We start from the raw sequence: 17818 nt of genomic DNA, 5'->3' as shown, positions 1-17818 counted from the left end.
AAGGTGTTTTCATGAAGGTCCAAAAAAGCTTTTCCATAAATGTCTCATTGAGCATCACGACATTTAACAACAAGGAGCTCACGAACAGGTGATAAGAACCGGACACAGTGACCTGGCTCAGGTGACAAAACAGGTCTTGGTATCACACACATGCTCAGTTGGTCGAATGAGCCTCGATGCGCACAGCCTGCCCATACCGTGACGATCAAATGTGTAGTCAGAGCTAAGTGAAGACGTTTTATTATAAGGCCTTACTGCCATCTTGTGGTGAGCTTTAAGAATGTACACAAGCTACATTCCATCAACAGAGATAATATAAATGTTTAGGACATGTGTATCTCTACATAAACTGTTTCACTGGTGCGCAGCCAAAAGCCACTTGTGTCTAAAAAACATGTCTTGCCTTTTTCAGAATGATAAGACCACATTTTACCCAAGTGGACCCTCAACATGTGCATGCACCGGTGTTGCAGTTTATTCTGTGGCTCATTAGAGTTAAGATCAACATGGAAACCCTGGAGCAACAAAAATGCTGCTGGAGTAGAAATAAACGTCGTTACTTGCCAGCACTGGTCAATACCAGTCTATGGTCAACACTGAAAACTGTCTCTCATGCACTCTCCCCCAACAATATGTTGATAGTATAAGCTTAAAGTTTGTATGCAAAATATGAATCTGCAAAGTAACCAGTAACTCCAGCTGTCAAACACATGTGGTGGAGTTTAACGTGGAATGTTTCCCTCCGAAAAGTAGTGGAGAAGAACAGCAGAACAGCAACTAATATGGCAACACGTGTCCGTTACTCGAGTTATCAACATTAGCCACAACTAGTCATACCAGACTAAATGAGGCTGGAGCAGCAAAAACTGTGGTGAATTTGGCGTTTTAATGCTTATAAATGTAACTTTTAATTTTAATTGAAGTACAAAGTCTCGATGATTCGTCCACTATGTCTTAGCCGTAAACGCCTCACCTGTCGATACGTTGTCAAACTGTCGGCCTTCTCCATAACTTGGTTGAAGCTGTAGCGTCACAGAATGTGACGGGTGACAGATGTCGCTGTAACGCCTCCTGTTGGGTTGTTAACAGTATAACGAGTACGATGTTACAGAGAGAGAGAGCTCCATCTACTGTACATCCAGCAGAGCACTGAGAGCACAGCGGCCACCACACAGGACGGGTGGAGTCAGGAAATGCGGTCTTTGCCCTCGTAAACACCCCATTGGCCAATCGACCGTCTCTGGATCATTTTCCTCTACGGTGATTGGCTGCCGCGCTCAACGTCTTTCACCCGATTGGTTGAAAACGTTACGCTGTCTGTGGGCCGAGAACTAGATGATTCTGTTGGTTACTGACTGCGAGTACACAGAGAGAGCTTGAAGGGGCTGGGCCCACAGTGGAGAAATGGCGAGAATGGTGAACGCGAACGGGTGCGGAGTGGAAACACAGAGCACGGAGCCACCGGGCCGGGGTTCGGCCAGATGGGGTCCACAACACGCGGGTGCCCAAGAACTAGCCACTTTGTACTCACCAGGTGAGTCGATCATTAGCAGCTCCGTCTCGTGGACCTGTCCCCCCCCCGGTTCAAGTGCGACAGGCTTTAACACAGCGTAGTTATTACCAAGTAACGTTGGCAGACTGAGAAAACAACTTATAAAATCACTCCAAGAGGAGCCTATTTACCTTTAACTGCTCACATTAAAGGACACGGAACAATGAGGGACAGCTCTGCGTCCGCCACAGTCCCACTTCTGTTGTTACTCAACAGGAATCATGGGAGATTGAGGTTGAATCTGTGTTTGAGTCGCTGGTGTCCTTTGACATTTGGAGCGTCAGGAGGGTGAGAAGAATCCTTTCAGTCTCCTTTAGGCTCTGAAGCCTCGTTTGTCCGCGGAGCTGCTGTGTGACCTTTCATTACAGCGATGCATAACCACAAACTAATCACGTAGTTTTCAGATCTTAGCCAGTCCACTGTGTTAGGGTGACTTTATTTGTACCCCAACTTGGTCACGCATACTATTTACTTAATGCATGAAGCGACAGGCCTCCACGCCCGTTGTACAAATACCTTTGAGCTGCTCATATCAGTTGAGGGGCTTATCCCACAGCTATGATTATTATATGGCGAGCAGACTTTTTATTTTAGCCACTAAGACTTTAGCCTCCTTGTAGTTGTAAGATGTCGACAGGTATTTCAGGTCATGTAACAAGCAAAGTGCAGAGGAATGTTTCCTCGCTGACGTGAGGAAGCATCTGATAGTTCAATCGTGTCGCCTAGTTTACTAATCTTTGGATAGCTTGGATCGTACTACGTCACATCATGTTCAGGTGATACGGAGTGCAAGACAAAATGTGACTGATACTTCTATCAGGAACGTTGTGTTTCAAAGAACTTCTGCTCATGTGTTGAATCATTATAATACGTCCGCTCGTGTTTTTCTTTAAGGCAAAAGATGTCAAGAATGGCTTTGTGTCGCCCTCTGCTTCTCCCTCATGGCCTTCAACTTCATTCACCTTCTTGCCAATTTCCACCTGGGACATCTGTGGTACATCCTGTTGAGCATTGGTAAGTGCTGACTGAAACATTATCTAATGATCTGTTGTTGTGTTGTCGATGAGTTCCGTTGTTGTTGTTTTTAGAGCTGCAGTCCAAACAAAGTGTTTGTTTTCTCTTCAGTCCATTTGAATGTTTTTCTCATCCTGTTTCCGTGACTTCTTTCCTCCTCAAACTCCTTTTCAGTGGCGGGAATACTGACTGCAGACTTTGCATCAGGACTTGTTCACTGGGGGGCTGATTCGTGGGGATCAGTGGATTTACCCGTCGTTGGAAAGGTAACATATCCATTGTTTATACTGTAAATAATCCCTTTTTTCAAAAAGGACATTTCTTGCATTCACAGTGCGTATTTCATGTTTTTCAGGCCTTTATACGACCATTTCGAGAGCACCACATCGACCCCACGGCCATTACCCGTCACGACTTTATTGAGACCAATGGTGACAACTGCATGCTGACCATAGTCCCTCTAGCAAACATGGCCTTCAGCTTCCTCACCCTCTCCCCCGGTGAGTTTAGTACCAACAAACCGGATCTGACATTTTCTTCTGTCTTGATTTTCTAAACCGTTCCTTCCATGCAATATTCATGCAATTTCAACGACCATACACCGAACAAATGAGTTGTTTCTGTCTCCTTTTTGCAGCGGTGATTTACCATTTCTACCCCTGGTACTGCTACTGGTTCGCATTAGCCATCTTTGTGACCCTAACCAACCAGATTCACAAGTGGTCGCACACGTACGTCGGCCTGCCTCGCTGGGTTGTGTTCCTACAGGACTGCCACGTCATCCTCCCCCGCAAGCACCACCGCGTCCATCACGTCTCCCCTCACGAGACGTACTTCTGCATCACCACAGGTTCGTCTTTGTTATAGTCATACGGGCTCAAATCGGCCTGTAGATGATGTTCTGAAGCGGGACGGGACGGGACGGGGGGGGGGGTGAGAGCCGGGCAGGTTTGTCATTGAGCTTTGTCTCTCCAGGTTGGCTGAACTACCCCCTGGAAAAGCTGGGTTTCTGGAAGAACCTGGAGGATCTTATCCAGGGTGTGACGGGAGAGAAGCCCAGGTCGGACGACCTGAATTGGGCTCAAAAAGTCCAGTAACGCCGCAGGCTACCTGCACCCTACCTCAGAAGGCCCTGGCTCCATCCAGGCTTCTCATCCCCCCCCCCCCCTTTTTTTTTTGGCCTCACGCGAACTGTAATCTACAGAAAGAAAAACTAACAAACACTTTCTGACGCCATAGCTTTAAGTCTTGCACATTTTGTCTGTTTTTCAAGAAGAGGCCTCTGTTAATGGAATTTTTTCATTACTCACAAAACGCAATATATCCTAAACTCTTTGTACGTCTAAAACAACTCATCACTTTTTTTTTTTTGAGGTGATTTTGCAAATGCGTTTGCTAAGAAGGTTTATTCAGATACTTTACGGTCTGATACAGATTACTTGTAAATCGGTTCCAAGGAGATTAAAAGATTTCCCTCATGTCAAGACAATTTCAAATGATCCCAAAAAAGAATACTTGAAAGAACGAACGCTCACTTTTTTTCTCCTCCAGAGAGACAACTGATAAGTCTCGTTCTATTCAGCACTGCTTTTTATTGTCTCTGGATAAGTCTTTGCAGCTCATCAAGGGTCGACTTGATGAGCAAGTAATACAATTGGATTTAGGCCATGGCAAGTCGTAGCGCAGGATTCTTGGATGCTTTACCAATGTTGTTGGCTGAAGAACAAAATGGTTAATTGCTGTTACATTTATTGATTTATTTCGGGGCTGTTTTGTTAAAGAGAGGTGATGACAATATTTGATAGTTTAGTCGTGGATTTGTCAATTTGAGACTGCAGTTGCAATGGAAGAGTCGATGCTAATCTAAAGCCAAAATCATCCCTCCAGGATGCTAAATGACAGATCTGACAGCTCAGAGAACGGGTTTTAATTTACACAAACCAAAATATAAACAACCAAATTGCTCCTATTGCTGTCAGATCCTAAGCTGTTATGCTGATTGGAATTTCTTATCTTATCTGGCCATTGGAAAAGTTTGCATTTATGTCTTCGATGATGGAGGAAACATTTTTACATCATCATTTGATCTGAAAAAGTGGCATTGAAATGTGTGTAACTGTCGTCAGCGTTGATGCTCGGCCGTTAGAAATTTGGGCAAATACACGTGCATCATGCTGTCGTTGTGCTGAGTCCTCTGAAAAGCCTTTTTAGTTTTAATTTGACTCCTGGTAAACAAACAGGTTTGCAGGAAAGAGGCAGACACAGTTTTGTCAAGCTGCCTTACGCACCACAGAAGCAGTACTTGTGTCCTTTCTGTCGTGGTTTTCTTTCATTCACTGCACTTCTTTGCACCGTAATTCTGTCTTACTTAGTCAGTGTGTAACATTGTTTCCATTTCTTCACTACGAGAGATTATGTTGTTAATTGACTCGTCGGAAGATTTTTTTTTTTTTTTTTAATGCTTAAGTCGGTGATTTGTAAATGTGTTGTGCAGCGAATAACTATGCAGTGTAATACGAGGCCCTTAACCATATGTCTTAACTCATCTGCTTAGATTCAAATGCCTTTCTCTTTCTACGAGTTAACACATAGTTGCCATTTTAGTTGGAAAACGGGAGCTTAAAAAAATGTGCTACTTAAACAGCATGCGTAAAATGACATGTAACAGCAGCTACGAATGCGTGCATGCATACGACATGTGCTATACTGGGTCACCAGCTTCCCCCTTTGAGTGTGTGTACATCGCACTCTGGCTATGTAGCTTTGTGCTCGTTCCAAATGGATCAATTGTGCGGCTTTTTAAAAGATGACCCCCCCCCCCCCCCAAATGTTGCCCAGGTGGGCCCAGGGTTTGAACAAAATGTTCTCTCATAAATCCTTTTCAGGTTTAAATGAATTAAAGGCGCTAACCTTTCTGCTGGTTGGGTCGACCGGGTGAAAAAGCTGAATTAGTGAGCTTGATATTGTACTCGTAGTCTGAGTATAGTTCATTTTGAAGCCAGAATTATGCTTTATATGATGTAATATTCCAGTTTTTGAATCCCTCATACTTGATTATATAGAATTGTTCGCAATAGGTCAACAACAGAAAGACACTGTAGATTAACGAGTGCTTGTAGAGTATTGTGAGAAGCAGTTTTGTGTGTGCTAGCGTAATGCTAGTAAAGGGATGCCGTTACCTGTCACTGTATCAAAGGTTAAGGCTCGTGTAGACGTTCTACTTTCATCGGTGTTGTTTTTTGTCAGTATGAGACAAAATATAGTTTGGGAATGTCGACTCATTCGCATCAACGTTGACGGACAACTTGTGTTATGAATAGGAGTTTTGCCGTTGGCTCTGAAGGATATTTTGGAACTTCAACAAATTTCTTTTTGTGATAATATAAAAGTAATAACTTCGACATCGTTTCATGTTTTTAATACAATATTAAAGGATAATGGTTAGAAATACTAGACGTGCCATAATTACTTTGGAGATTGACAGAACTGACAACTTCTTGTGAATATATTTGGTGAGCTCAGAAGGAAGCCACCGCATGTTAACTTGGATACAGACTCGCCATAATCGCTTTTTGTCATAGTTGGGAGTCTGGTTGTGCGTATAGATCTAACGTGCATTAACTTATTCTCCATTCTTATTCTCCAGATGATCTCAGGATTGTGGTTAAGTAGGCTATTATGAAACAACAACAAGTTAGGCCTTTAAATAGATAAAAGTTGTTTAAGTCTTTTCCTTAGTCTGTTTGCCAAAGTAGCCGGATGATTTAAATGGGTTAAAGGTTCTATTGTAACCATACATCAGTAGTAACTCGGCCTCTTGTTATCAAGGTAGAATCAGTGATAAATCTGTGTTTGGTTTTTCAGTTTCAGAGACAGGCGTCAGTGGATTTGAAGGGTATTTTGTGACAATGTGTGGTTAACTTAAATATTTTCTCAATTGGAAATTGTGAAAGCAAATTAAGTCGTTGGTAAATGGGGTGGACAGTACGTTCAACACGCTGTGTTTTAATTCACTTCTGTAATGATCCCTGGACGTCTTATTGAATTACCTCATCCTCTCCCTGATGGATTCACTGGAGTTATTGCCAGTGAAATAGTAAAAAATGTATTGACTGACTTTAATCTGCCCTTCACTTGCCTCTAACTTCTGAGGTGAGACCCATATCTTATGGATGTTGTAGTTGGTTGTGTATGCTGGTGGTGATGGAGTTTTCGATATCAGAATAATGCCGTGATGCCTTTTTGTTGTCTTCCATTCGGGAGACTTACAATGTATATATTAAACTGTATTTATAAATAAATCTAAATAAAAGGTTGATAATTACTACTACCTGTTTTCTCCAGTTAATTTCTTTCTGTAGCTTTATATTCTCTCTGGATTACTTTTTCATGGATTACATTTTTTTGGTAATCATTACAACTCAACTCCTTACAACTGACTTACAGGACATACTGTGCAATATAATGGTATTATTGTTATTATGAATATTCTGTATTAACCACGCTTAACTTTTTTCAAATCTGTACTGTACATAGAAATACACACAACCCCACCTAGACTGATACTAACTGTTGATTTTGGCCTTGTTTACATTTTGGATTTGCACCTCATTGTTATCTTAGACTTTTATTTGCACTCCCAGTTAAGAAAGACAAATGCACAGTTGCAAGTAATAAAATATATTAACAGAGTATTGTAAATGTTATTGGATGCTCTTTCCCCACTATGACAAGTTAAAATGTCTGCTATGAACAGGGAATATACATTATTAATAAATGTGCTGCCTATTGGGAAGGCCTTCTTCTTTCAGGCCTATTTAATCAGCCATGTTCTCCCTGCTTTTCATTTGTTTTGATTTATTAATCTATGTAGCCTACGAATAGTTTGTGTATTTCAAATTAAATATTAATACCTGTCTTCACACACTTTGTTTTAGGACAATACTTAACACTTTAGTCTCTGCATAGCATTCAATATTGATTTTCTAACTCGCCACAGGGACAACAAAGGAAGCGCTGCTCTGCGTTTGTTCCACGCGCACGCACATTGGCCACAAGCAAAGCGACGTGCGCGCCTCCGCTGTGTGTAGCGACAAGATGGCGGTCGCCGCCGGATCAGGTAAACGTTCGAGAGAAATGCATCACAATCATAAACCGAATAATCGGCCTAATTAAATATCCAGATGTAGCTATCGAGCTTCGCAATGACGTTGAATATCTACTGCTGCGCGAGCCGTGTGAAAATGTGCAAGCTAACGCAACGTTGGCGCTTCTGGAAGCTTCTGAAGGCAATGAATAGGAAGCGATGCTACGAGCTAAGCTAACGTAACTTAAGTTAGAATGGTAAAGAGATGCACTGTGACTGCAAACTAAAAAAACACGACGTGTGTCGAGATTCATCGGAAGGGCTCGTGAGAGGCCGGTGATCTCGAGCTTTAATTGCTGCACCATCTGGTTAGCGGGACTGTGTTTCTTTGCACGGCTCGGTTAACTGTTCGTAATCTCACCGCAGAGGCCAAATTATGCAGCAATCGTCGAAGCCAGATGCCAAATTTGGGCACAACGACTACCGTCTGCTAGTATCAAGAAGGCGGATGAAAGAAAGCCCGTCAAACCAAAGCGTTCCTCATTCTCCTCTCACGTTGTTAGGAGTCTGAATGAGTCACGAACCCATAAACTCATAACTGCAAGTCATCGCTCTCGGCAGACGCTTTTGTAAATGTACATTTTTTGTTCTGTTTGGTACCTGAATTAACTTGTTTTGAAGTCTGATGTTCGGTGTGTTTTGTCCACAACCAGTTGTTAAAGTCCCTCGCAATTTCCGGCTCCTGGAAGAGCTGGAGGAAGGCCAGAAAGGTGTGGGAGATGGGACAGTGAGCTGGGGTCTGGAGGATGACGACGACATGACCCTAACACATTGGAGAGGGGTGATCCTGGGCCCCCAAAGGGTGAGTGCTGCCACTGTGTTTAAACACCTGCATGAGGACTGTGCAATAGCATTTTAACAGATTGTCATGGTAGAGTACCGTTCAGGAGGAAAGAGGGTAATGGATAATGCTACATATAGTTGTGAAAGTGAATTTGAGACGGTGGCGCAACAAAACATTTAAGCAAAGACAAAATATCACAAAATATAATATCGCAAAATGACAGAAAGGAACAGGTAGCACACCATAAAGCGCATACACATCACAATTGCTTGAATTTCTTTCTAAAAAAAAATCATTTTATCATTGATTTTTCAGATGCTAAATGTAGTGTTTACTTTTATGTATGATGGTGAGATTCTCTTTGAAAATACTTAGTTTTCTTGTCTGTTTTGGGGTGCTAGGTTAGTACAAGTGCAGCTCAATATTCATCTGTAATGTTTAGAACTAAACAACACCTCAGTACCTCGAGGACTGCGACATGGACGTGTGTCACTCTACAGCTGGCTCAGCGAACATATTTTTTTGTTAACTGTCATAACCAGGATTTAGTGTGTGTGTGTGTTTTAACTCACCTCTACCTGTCTCTGTCCACAGACCAGCTTTGAAAACAGGATGTACAATCTGAAAGTTGTATGTGGGCCAGAATACCCAGAGTCACCACCGTTTGTCAAATTTGTGACAAAGATAAACTTGAATGGCGTGCACACCTCCAGCGGTGAGGTACGGAAATCTTCTAAACCAGCTGTTCTTATTCTGACTTGATTACTCAACTTTGGATGCCTCAGTGTTCTTTTGAAAGAGATTATGCTCTTGATGCTGTTCTTGCTACACTGACGAATACATTGGGAGAAAGAACACAATTTAACTTAAACTCTAGTATGTCAATTCATTTAGATTTAGGCCCCGACCCTTTATTGTCCTCCATTTCCCCACTTTGTCAAAATGTGCTTAAACTAACTACAGATCGAGGACAATCAAACTCCCCTATGATGAAATAACATAAACATCTAACATTTTGGTCATTGAGAAAGGTAATGGTTAAGGATGTGTCCGCCCGGCCTTACTTGTTTCTCCGTGCTGCAGGTTGACGTGAATGCGGTGACGGCACTGGCCAAGTGGCAGAACTCCTACAGCATCCGGATGGTGCTGCTGGAGCTGCGACGGCTCATGACCTGCAAGGAAAACACGAAGCTTCCTCAGCCACCCGAGGGCCAGATCTACAACAACTGAGCCCCTGCTACTTTTGCCTCCATTGCCCCCCCCCCCCGACTCTTTTTATTTTGCTTTCATCCCTTTATCCCCATCCTCTCCGCCATGTGACGTCACACCTTATGCCAACACCTTGACTGAACACACACACACAGTTGAAGACATGTACAACAACAGACACTCGCATATCTGTTCACACAGCAGAAGACTGAAGTCCACAGTATTGGATACATGCGTACGCACATACACATTTATCTGTATACACACACACCCATCAACAGACTTATAAAATAACACAGGTACAGGCAACTATACGTACACATATATATGTAAACACACACTTGTTGCGCATTCATGAAAATCATTCCAGCCCCCCGCCCCCCCCATCACTGGAGCTCTGGGTGGACTCGATGTGACGAGGCAGGCGGAGTCCTCGGTCCACACCAGATGTGATCATTTGAATACTGTACATGTTATTAATCTCTTTGTTTTTATTATTTGTTAAAAATGCAGATTGTACAATAACATAAATAATCTTATTGAGTGTACCTCTTTTGTGTTTTACTTTTTCCACTTCCTTCATAAATCTTAATTCATGCATTCGTGTTGTAGTTCACTACGTGTTAGTCATGAAAGTTTATATGGAGCATTTCTACGTAACGACTTGTCTTACATACAGTGTTCATTCATATAACTTAGTACTTAGAAACCACGTTTCATCACTTCTCTAAAGTAAAATGACAAGATGTATATATGAAGCTAACTTGGCTTCATGTACATCTTCATAGAGTTCTTCTCATAACTCTTCTTACTGGCTAAACACTTTCTGTTTTATGGTAAAACATTTATAAAAAAATACTTTTCTACAAGTGAAAGTCTGCATTTAAAGTCTTACTTAGGTTAAAATATTACAACTATATTAGTGTGAACATATACTTAAAATAGCTACCCAACTAAATATTAAGTAGTTCCAATTAGCTCCACCTTTACCAACTGCAACATCAATCCATCACTAATTATATTACTCTGAAATGAGCCGTTCTGGATCACGAGTACTTTTACTTTTATAGGTCAGTATATTGTGATCCTCTTGCGTTTGTACTTTTACTTAAGTAAGATTGTAAAAGCAGGGGTTTCTACACTGAGATATTATTTCACTTAAGTAAAACACTTTCGTACTCATTATCAAATGTCAGAAAGATGATAAATGAATAGAGAAAGAGAAAATGTTACTCAAACCCCGTCTTCTGCCGTTTATGAAAAGGTCAATGTAAGTGGCTTCATTTACATCGAGACATATCACATATAGGTCTACTGTTCCTCCGTGGATTTAGCGTCCATGGTCGCTTTCCAACAAGACTTTTATTTTGAAAGTTTTTACTATTTCCAAAGAAACAGATTTTATGTTCGAAGACAAGTTTCCCTCACAGTAGTTTTAGGATGCCTACATGGTCGTGGTGGAGTAGCTGTTGTTTTCCTTGTGACAGTGACATGTTAAATGGCATCAGACAATAAACTAAATTTAAAAAGCCAAAATATAATGTCAAATACACATGATATACAATACATATATATCTTTATGTGTATTTTACATTTGGAATGATTTTATTGCCTCATGCCTGCCCACTGCAAATAACTTTGTAATCAGATTTTGCTTCATACGTGTTGTATAAATCATCTTAATTAGTAGTAATTAGTAGTTTCACCATCTTAATCAGGGGTTGTGCTGAAATTATACAATGAGCACCTCCAGTAGATAAGTTGTCATTTGAGTTGTAAAAGTCCACAGGCTAGAAAACTATTTAGTTGGTTTCAGTTAAATACGTCTGTGGAAAAATAGCAAATGGGTGTGTTGTGGAAACCGCTGTAGCCTGAAGCAAAGTTAAAGTGAAAAGCAGAAGTGAGAACATGTGAGGACGAAGAACAACAGACAATAACAACTGTCTGCCAGATAATGAGCACAAAAAACACCACATGATGCAAACACTGACAATAATGTTGCATTTCATGACACGTTCACACGTCGCGGGTAAACTCATAACATTTAAAAGGACTGCGTTCCATTTCAGTGAGCCTGTTATGGATTCATGTTTATGCTGGTTTACTGGGACACGCACTGGGATACAGAGGCATTGTCAATGTTACTGATTACATCTGTGCTCAAGTCACATTAATATATAAATATAAATCAACAGTGCCTGAAATGAGCCGGTACCATAGGCTCAACAGTACTGTTGGTCCTTCTGATTATTGTCACATGAGTGCACTTACTTCTTTTCGGTACTATAGCTTAATGCGAAGACAATTCCTTCCATTGTATTGTAGCATATCTGCAATATTATAGTTCTATACAATTAGATCTGTATTGATAGGTATATGAAAAGTTAATATCAACCCTGTTTCCTGTGAAATGTCTCCACATCTACTGGATGGATTACCATGAGATTGGGTACACACTTTCATGTTCCCCCAGGATGACCTGGGTGAACTCTTAACTTTTCATCAAGTCAAAATCCGAATGTGTCCAGCGCTTTGTTTTATGACCAAATACCTGCAAAACGAATGACGTTCCTATCAGCGACAACAGGCTAAAGTAGCGTGGTTAAAATGGTAAACATTAACATGATAGCATTATCATAGTGAGCATGCTGAGCCACTAGAATCAATACAAACACTTGTGTCAGTTGAACTTGACTGACTCACTGAAGCTCAACAGGAGGCGGATGGTGAGGGCTTTCACATGAAGACAGTGGCCTCTTTTGATCACTGAGTAGGAGTGAAGACGTGTCTACTTCCCTGGAATCATTTTGCAACTCTTTTGAGTTTGAGGGTTGGAGTCTTGCGCAACAAACTGCTGTTGACAAGTGAACCTCCTTGACATCTCAGTGCCAGATCCAGCTGGGGCCAGTAGGGGGCATAGCAGGCTTGGCCAGTGGAAAAACAACTATAGTCCAGCACATTCTGTATTCCTTCTGGGGGCCAGATAAAATGTCAAGGGAACCTTGGAGCGTTTCAGCCCTGACTTGACCTAATTAAGAGGTGGGTGCAGCAAAGAAAGCTCGGCAGAGAGATACACTGCCCTCTGTTAGACCGTGGAGCTGATCGACAGCGGAGTGGACTCTGACCTACCCAGAAGCCCCATGTGATTCTCATCGGTGTGTGTATGTCAGAACAGGTCTGCTGCTGACCCCTCTATAAGATGACAGCAGGTTGTTTCCAACGCTTCCAGGGCCTGGAGGAACTTGTAAGTACATTTATATGTCGAGAAGGCAGATTATTTGCTCGTGGGACCAGCAGTGAGAGTTTGGTAAACACTGTATTTTATGTTCTCCTAAAGCATGAGAATGACCACACTATTATCTCAAGTGATTGCACGATTAAAAATACATAATACTGTTCATGTTAGGTGCCTTTGAGACGGTTTCTTGAACCAACATGGAAAACAGTTTCTATATTGTTTTTGCACGTCATCATGGGATCAGTGTGGAAGCTACAAGCGAGCCAAGAGGCAGAGCGCGCAAGCCCATATGGTTAATCGGATTCCTCCACAACGTGTGAAAAGGGGATGTGAAAATTGTATCAGCTGCTTCAGACATGTGGGACGGTCTGTGGGTGTGAACTAAAAATGATATTGCTGTTAGTTTCTGTCAGGAGAGACTTGATTTCCCACTGGTTTTATCGAGGAAGAAAGAAACCCGTCCTTGACTTGCTTTCTTCCATTAATGCACACGAGTTGTTGTGGTTTACTGATCAGGACTTAATAACTCTAGCTGGCCTCAACTGACATTTGCTCTCATGAATTATCAGGGATTTACTGCCTCTGCCAACAACCAAGGATTTTGCGACACTTTTATGCTACCTTACACCTTACTAGAGGGAAATATTGTCTTGTTTTACGACAAAACTACATTAGTTTGACATTTGTTGACATTTAATTTGTTCTTAGTTGTTCTGGCCCACCTCAGTAGGCATTTGGTTGATGGTGGAGGGCTGTCAGCTGATTAACCGGAGCCCTTGGGCTATATAAGCTGGTCTATGTGGTTCCTCCTGCCTCTCCCCTCCTACAGCTGACGTGCACCCTGCATCACTTTCTTTTGCACCTTCAACACCTCCACAGCCCACATGCTGTCATGCCTCGATATTCTGGTTTCCACACCCCATTGCTCATTAGTGGTAACTTTAGTTTAAATAAATTACAATTGTTTTAAGATAGTTAGAGTTTTTTTTTTGAATGCTCCTGACTTTATGTTCTAGGTATGACACGCAGCAGAGGTGGAACCATTTGGGGATTCTTCTTCTTCTTCTTCTTCTTCTTCTTCTTCTTCTTCAAGCTTTCTTCTCACTGATCCGGCTGCACCATGGCTCTGCTCGTCCACGTGCTGGCCTGTGCCTTTGGCCTTGGCTCTTGGGTGGCGGTGAATGGTCTGTGGGTGGAGCTGCCGCTCATTGTCAACACTCTCCCGGAGGGCTGGGAGCTCCCCTCCTACCTGACAGTCATCATCCAGCTGGCCAACCTGGGACCTCTGCTGGTCACTCTCATGCACAAACTGTGCCCGGGTCGCCTTAAAGAGCGTGTTGTCATCTACTGCATCCTCTCCATCGGCGTGCTCTCCTGCGTCTTGCTCGCCTTCTTCTGGGACAAGACTACGATAGTGGCCGGGGCATCGCGTAGCACCGCCTTCTTCATCATCACCTTCTTCCTCTCTCTGGTGGACTGCACCTCCTCGGTTACCTTCCTGCCTTTTATGATGCAGCTTCCAGCGAAATACATCACCACATACTTCATCGGAGAGGGGCTAAGTGGATTCATTCCTGGCGTAGTCGCTCTGGCACAAAGTGTTGGCATCGCCAAATGTGTTAACTCGTCTCAGACTGCAGGAAACCACACGAACGGGAGCTTGTGGTCATCACATACGGAGTATCTTCCCCCCAACTTTTCCACCGAGGTGTTTTTCGTCCTCCTAGCAGTCATGATGTGCATAAGCCTGGCTGCTTTTGCTGCACTGAACAGGCTTCCTCGGACATTCGAGTTGTCTACCGAAAACCTCGTGCGAGACACCGTGGCATCTGTCTGCTCCGGTCTGGAGAACCCCGGAGCAGAGACCGATGGAGAGGGCGTTAAGCGCCAGGGTGAGGGGGAAGCCCCGAGCAAGCCTCTGTCGGCTGGCCCGAAACACTCTGTGTACCAGATGACCTTCATCTACATCATGGTGGTGTGGGTCAACTGTGCAACCAACGGCCTGCTGCCCTCCGTGCAGACGTACTCCTGTATGTCCTATGGGAGCCTGGCCTATCACCTCTCTGCTGCTCTGGCATCAGTGGCCAACCCAATGGCTTGCACCATTGCAATGTTCTTCCAAAACAGGTACAAATTCCCGTTGTCGACCCCTTTCTAATGCTTTTCCAGTATAAGTGATGGGGGCCAAACTCCACCCTGTGCAAACATATATTCCAAAGTTTATTTGAATTTAAGAACCAAAGTGAAATCTGAACTTCCAGGTTCTGTTCCAGAGGAAAACCTCAATCAAAAACCCTTTAACATCTGTAATAACTGTCATAACCTAAAGATAGCGACGATAATATTTTGATATAATATCTAACGATTGATAGTTCTGTTTTACCCTAAAGCTGCAGACCTGTACTGGACAGAGAGGACTGAATGCTCTAGAAATGCTCTAGAAATGTAGACAGCAGATATTCCAGCTAAGAAAATAACATAAAAAGAGAATTGATGAGTTTTATTGGTATTGAACGTACGTACCTGCGCTAATTTGTCGAATGGAAACTAAACCTCAGGAACACATTTTATTTTGTCCGATTGACATGAAGGAAATGCTGATTGAGGGATTGTATTGAGTCAGAGAAGCTAGTACAGGAGCAACTCAGATGAATGTCTGGGCACATCGTTTATGTGGGATAATAAAAATCAATCAAACTATCCTTTTGAAAGAGAACTTATCCGTCACCTCGAGGTGGATTTTTAGAAATGAGGAAGCTGGTAACAAACCTCTGTTGTTTTCAGGTCACTGGTGTTTCTTGGCGGGCTGGCGGCACTGGGGACAGGATTTGGCAGCTATAACATGGCTATGGCAGCCATGAGTCCATGTCCTTTGCTTCAAGGGTCTGTGGCGGGAGAGATGATCATTGTAAGTGAGACACAGACATGTTGTGTAAGAGACGTGTGCCGTAGAAAGACACTGCACAGAAAACATGTCTCGGTGGCTTCATCAGGAAATACCTGTGTCAAAGTTAAACCCCTCTTTTACAAAAGACCCGAGTATTGAGCAACTCTGCTGACTCTCATAACTGATGACGTAAAACACGTTTGGGCCGTTATTATGAAACCCTGATTGGTTTTTCAGACACTAACGATGTTAAACATTTCCCAGATCATCATTCAGATGAGTCCATATGTTCTTTTGCCCCCTCCAGGTGCTCTCATGGCTGTTCTTCACTGGGACACTGTCTTATGTCAAAGTAATGGTGGGAGTCATCCTGAGAGACCGGAGCCACAGCGCCCTGGTCTGGTGCGGAGCTGCACAACAGATGGGCTCGCTCGTCGGCTCGGCCACCATGTTCCCTCTGGTTAACGTCTACGGGCTGTTTAAGTCAGGGGACTTCTGCAGCACCCAATGTCCCTCATGACAGGTGTCGAAAAGAGTTGAGCTCACAGAGCTGCCTCGGATACATGCTTGCACATTCAAGGGAAAGTCAGGATATAAAAGCACAAAGTATATACTCAGAAATCAATAGTTAAAGTGTAATCAAAAGATAAGGTTTATAATCAATATGTAACGAATGTTTAATGCATAGAGTGATTTAACAAATGTAAAAACTGATTATAATAATGTTCTGTGTGACCGGAGCCGAGATGTGGGAAGAGTGTTTTGTCATGATGAGTCAGCAGAAAGAGTGAAGTTAGGAACAGATGTTTTTGGGTGTGGATCGGAAGAGCAGACGTGACAGCAAGATGAGTCATATAAGCATAATGTATATAATATAGAATAAGTCTGGACATGTCCAGAACCAAACGCCCACTCAAGTGGGTGGGGGAATGAGATCATGTGTTGGATAGGAGGGGGCAGAACAGACAGCCAAAATCATGGATAAAAGGAGACGCTTGCAAGCTGCAAACTGGGATTTCTACACGAGAGCCGTCCAAGTGCTCTGAGGAGAAGATACGGACGATCGTAACTGAAGTATTGAGGACTTCGTCTCTGTTCACGGAAAGAAGACCGCAGTTCGTGGACAAACAATTGAAAGACGGAGATTTTCCTCTCCCCACTGCTCACTTTTAACAACTGAACAACGGAGAAGACGCAGCAGCCCTAGAAAGACTTTGTACTGAGTTTTGAGGACTGTTGAACGGACTCAGCTGTGAGAGCAGGAGGACTGAGGGTCTGGCCAGACCTTCGCTCCTAACAACTCCAAAAGAACCTTTTCATCGCACCTTTGGAAATCCAGCTCCAACCGAGCCGTCTCGGCATCTAAAACCAATGAGTATAACCTAAGAAGAAAATTAAAGTAACGAATCAAGTGTAGTGACATTTTATGTGAGCTGTAGCTTAACCCTTGCAAACGAACTAAATATAACCTTTAAAGTAAAACCTTTAACCTTTAAAGTAAAATTCTCAAGTGCATTAATTTGCTCAAGTAGTAAAAAGTTCCTCGTGGCAGTAAAAAGTTAAATCCATTGTATGTCTAACAACTGAGTTCTGTAAGGTTATCCTAGAGACCGAATCCACTTAACAATCCCTTACGGTTTTAGAAAGAAGAGATCCCAGCCGTTAAAACCTAACCTGGCATTTACCAAGAGCACGGATCCATAAGAGGGAAGCTGCCATAACCGACGCGACTGGTGGGAGCGCCCGGGGTCAGGACTGGTCTCTCGACCGAGCGCGCTCTGACCGGAGGAAGCAGGGTAGACGTCGGGAGTAACGGCAGTTAGCGGAGCCCAGCGAGTTCCCTCGCAAGAACACCAGCTCGACAATCTTTTAATAGAGAGCTGAGTCAGTAAGTAGCCCCGTATCGGGCCAGAAGTACCCCAGGATCTAACACAGGACATGTGAGAGCCACATGACTGAGGAGGCTGGAGACACTCTCAGTTAAAGGA

At 43.0% G+C, this 17818-nt stretch overlaps 2 protein-coding genes across 3 annotated transcripts; both read left to right on the top strand.

Moving 5' to 3' along the window:
• Positions 1–1407: 1407 nt before the first annotated feature.
• peds1 (plasmanylethanolamine desaturase 1) lies at positions 1408–10253 on the top strand. Of its 2 annotated transcripts, XM_079274008.1 has the most exons (8): positions 1408–1534; positions 2447–2566; positions 2741–2832; positions 2922–3066; positions 3204–3416; positions 8366–8514; positions 9091–9216; positions 9580–10253. In XM_079274008.1, the coding sequence occupies exons 1-8, from the start codon at positions 1414–1416 to the stop codon at positions 9724–9726; spliced, it is 1113 nt and encodes a 370-aa protein (XP_079130134.1). In that variant the 5' UTR covers positions 1408–1413; the 3' UTR covers positions 9727–10253. The 2 variants fall into 2 exon arrangements, with proteins under 2 accessions (XP_079130134.1, XP_079130133.1); XM_079274007.1 differs by lacking the exons at positions 1408–1534; positions 2447–2566; positions 2741–2832; positions 2922–3066; positions 3204–3416 and adding an exon at positions 7638–7685.
• A 2527-nt stretch (positions 10254–12780) lies between these two features.
• slc52a3-1 (solute carrier family 52 member 3-1) lies at positions 12781–17483 on the top strand. Its single transcript, XM_079272770.1, has 4 exons — positions 12781–12949; positions 13960–15070; positions 15728–15851; positions 16138–17483. The coding sequence occupies exons 2-4, from the start codon at positions 14064–14066 to the stop codon at positions 16348–16350; spliced, it is 1344 nt and encodes a 447-aa protein (XP_079128896.1). The 5' UTR covers positions 12781–12949; positions 13960–14063; the 3' UTR covers positions 16351–17483.
• Positions 17484–17818: the final 335 nt, after the last annotated feature.

The sequence above is a fragment of the Melanostigma gelatinosum genome (genome assembly GCF_949748355.1).
Source record: "Melanostigma gelatinosum genome assembly, chromosome: 8".
Lineage (NCBI taxonomy): Eukaryota > Metazoa > Chordata > Actinopteri > Perciformes > Zoarcidae > Melanostigma > Melanostigma gelatinosum.
This window is presented reverse-complemented; position numbering and strand designations above follow the sequence as displayed.

Excerpts from the sequence above, each read along its gene's own strand:
- peds1 (XM_079274008.1), top strand. The coding sequence starts at position 1,414 with ATGGTGAACGCGAACGGGTGCGGAGTGGAAACACAGAGCACGGAGCCA. Across the intron at positions 2,833-2,921 it reads ATTTACCCGTCGTTGGAAAG|GCCTTTATACGACCATTTCG; the intron begins GTAACATATCCA and ends CATGTTTTTCAG. Across the intron at positions 9,217-9,579 it reads TGCACACCTCCAGCGGTGAG|GTTGACGTGAATGCGGTGAC; the intron begins GTACGGAAATCT and ends TCCGTGCTGCAG.
- slc52a3-1 (XM_079272770.1), top strand. The coding sequence starts at position 14,064 with ATGGCTCTGCTCGTCCACGTGCTGGCCTGTGCCTTTGGCCTTGGCTCT. Across the intron at positions 15,071-15,727 it reads GCAATGTTCTTCCAAAACAG|GTCACTGGTGTTTCTTGGCG; the intron begins GTACAAATTCCC and ends TGTTGTTTTCAG. Across the intron at positions 15,852-16,137 it reads TGGCGGGAGAGATGATCATT|GTGCTCTCATGGCTGTTCTT; the intron begins GTAAGTGAGACA and ends TGCCCCCTCCAG.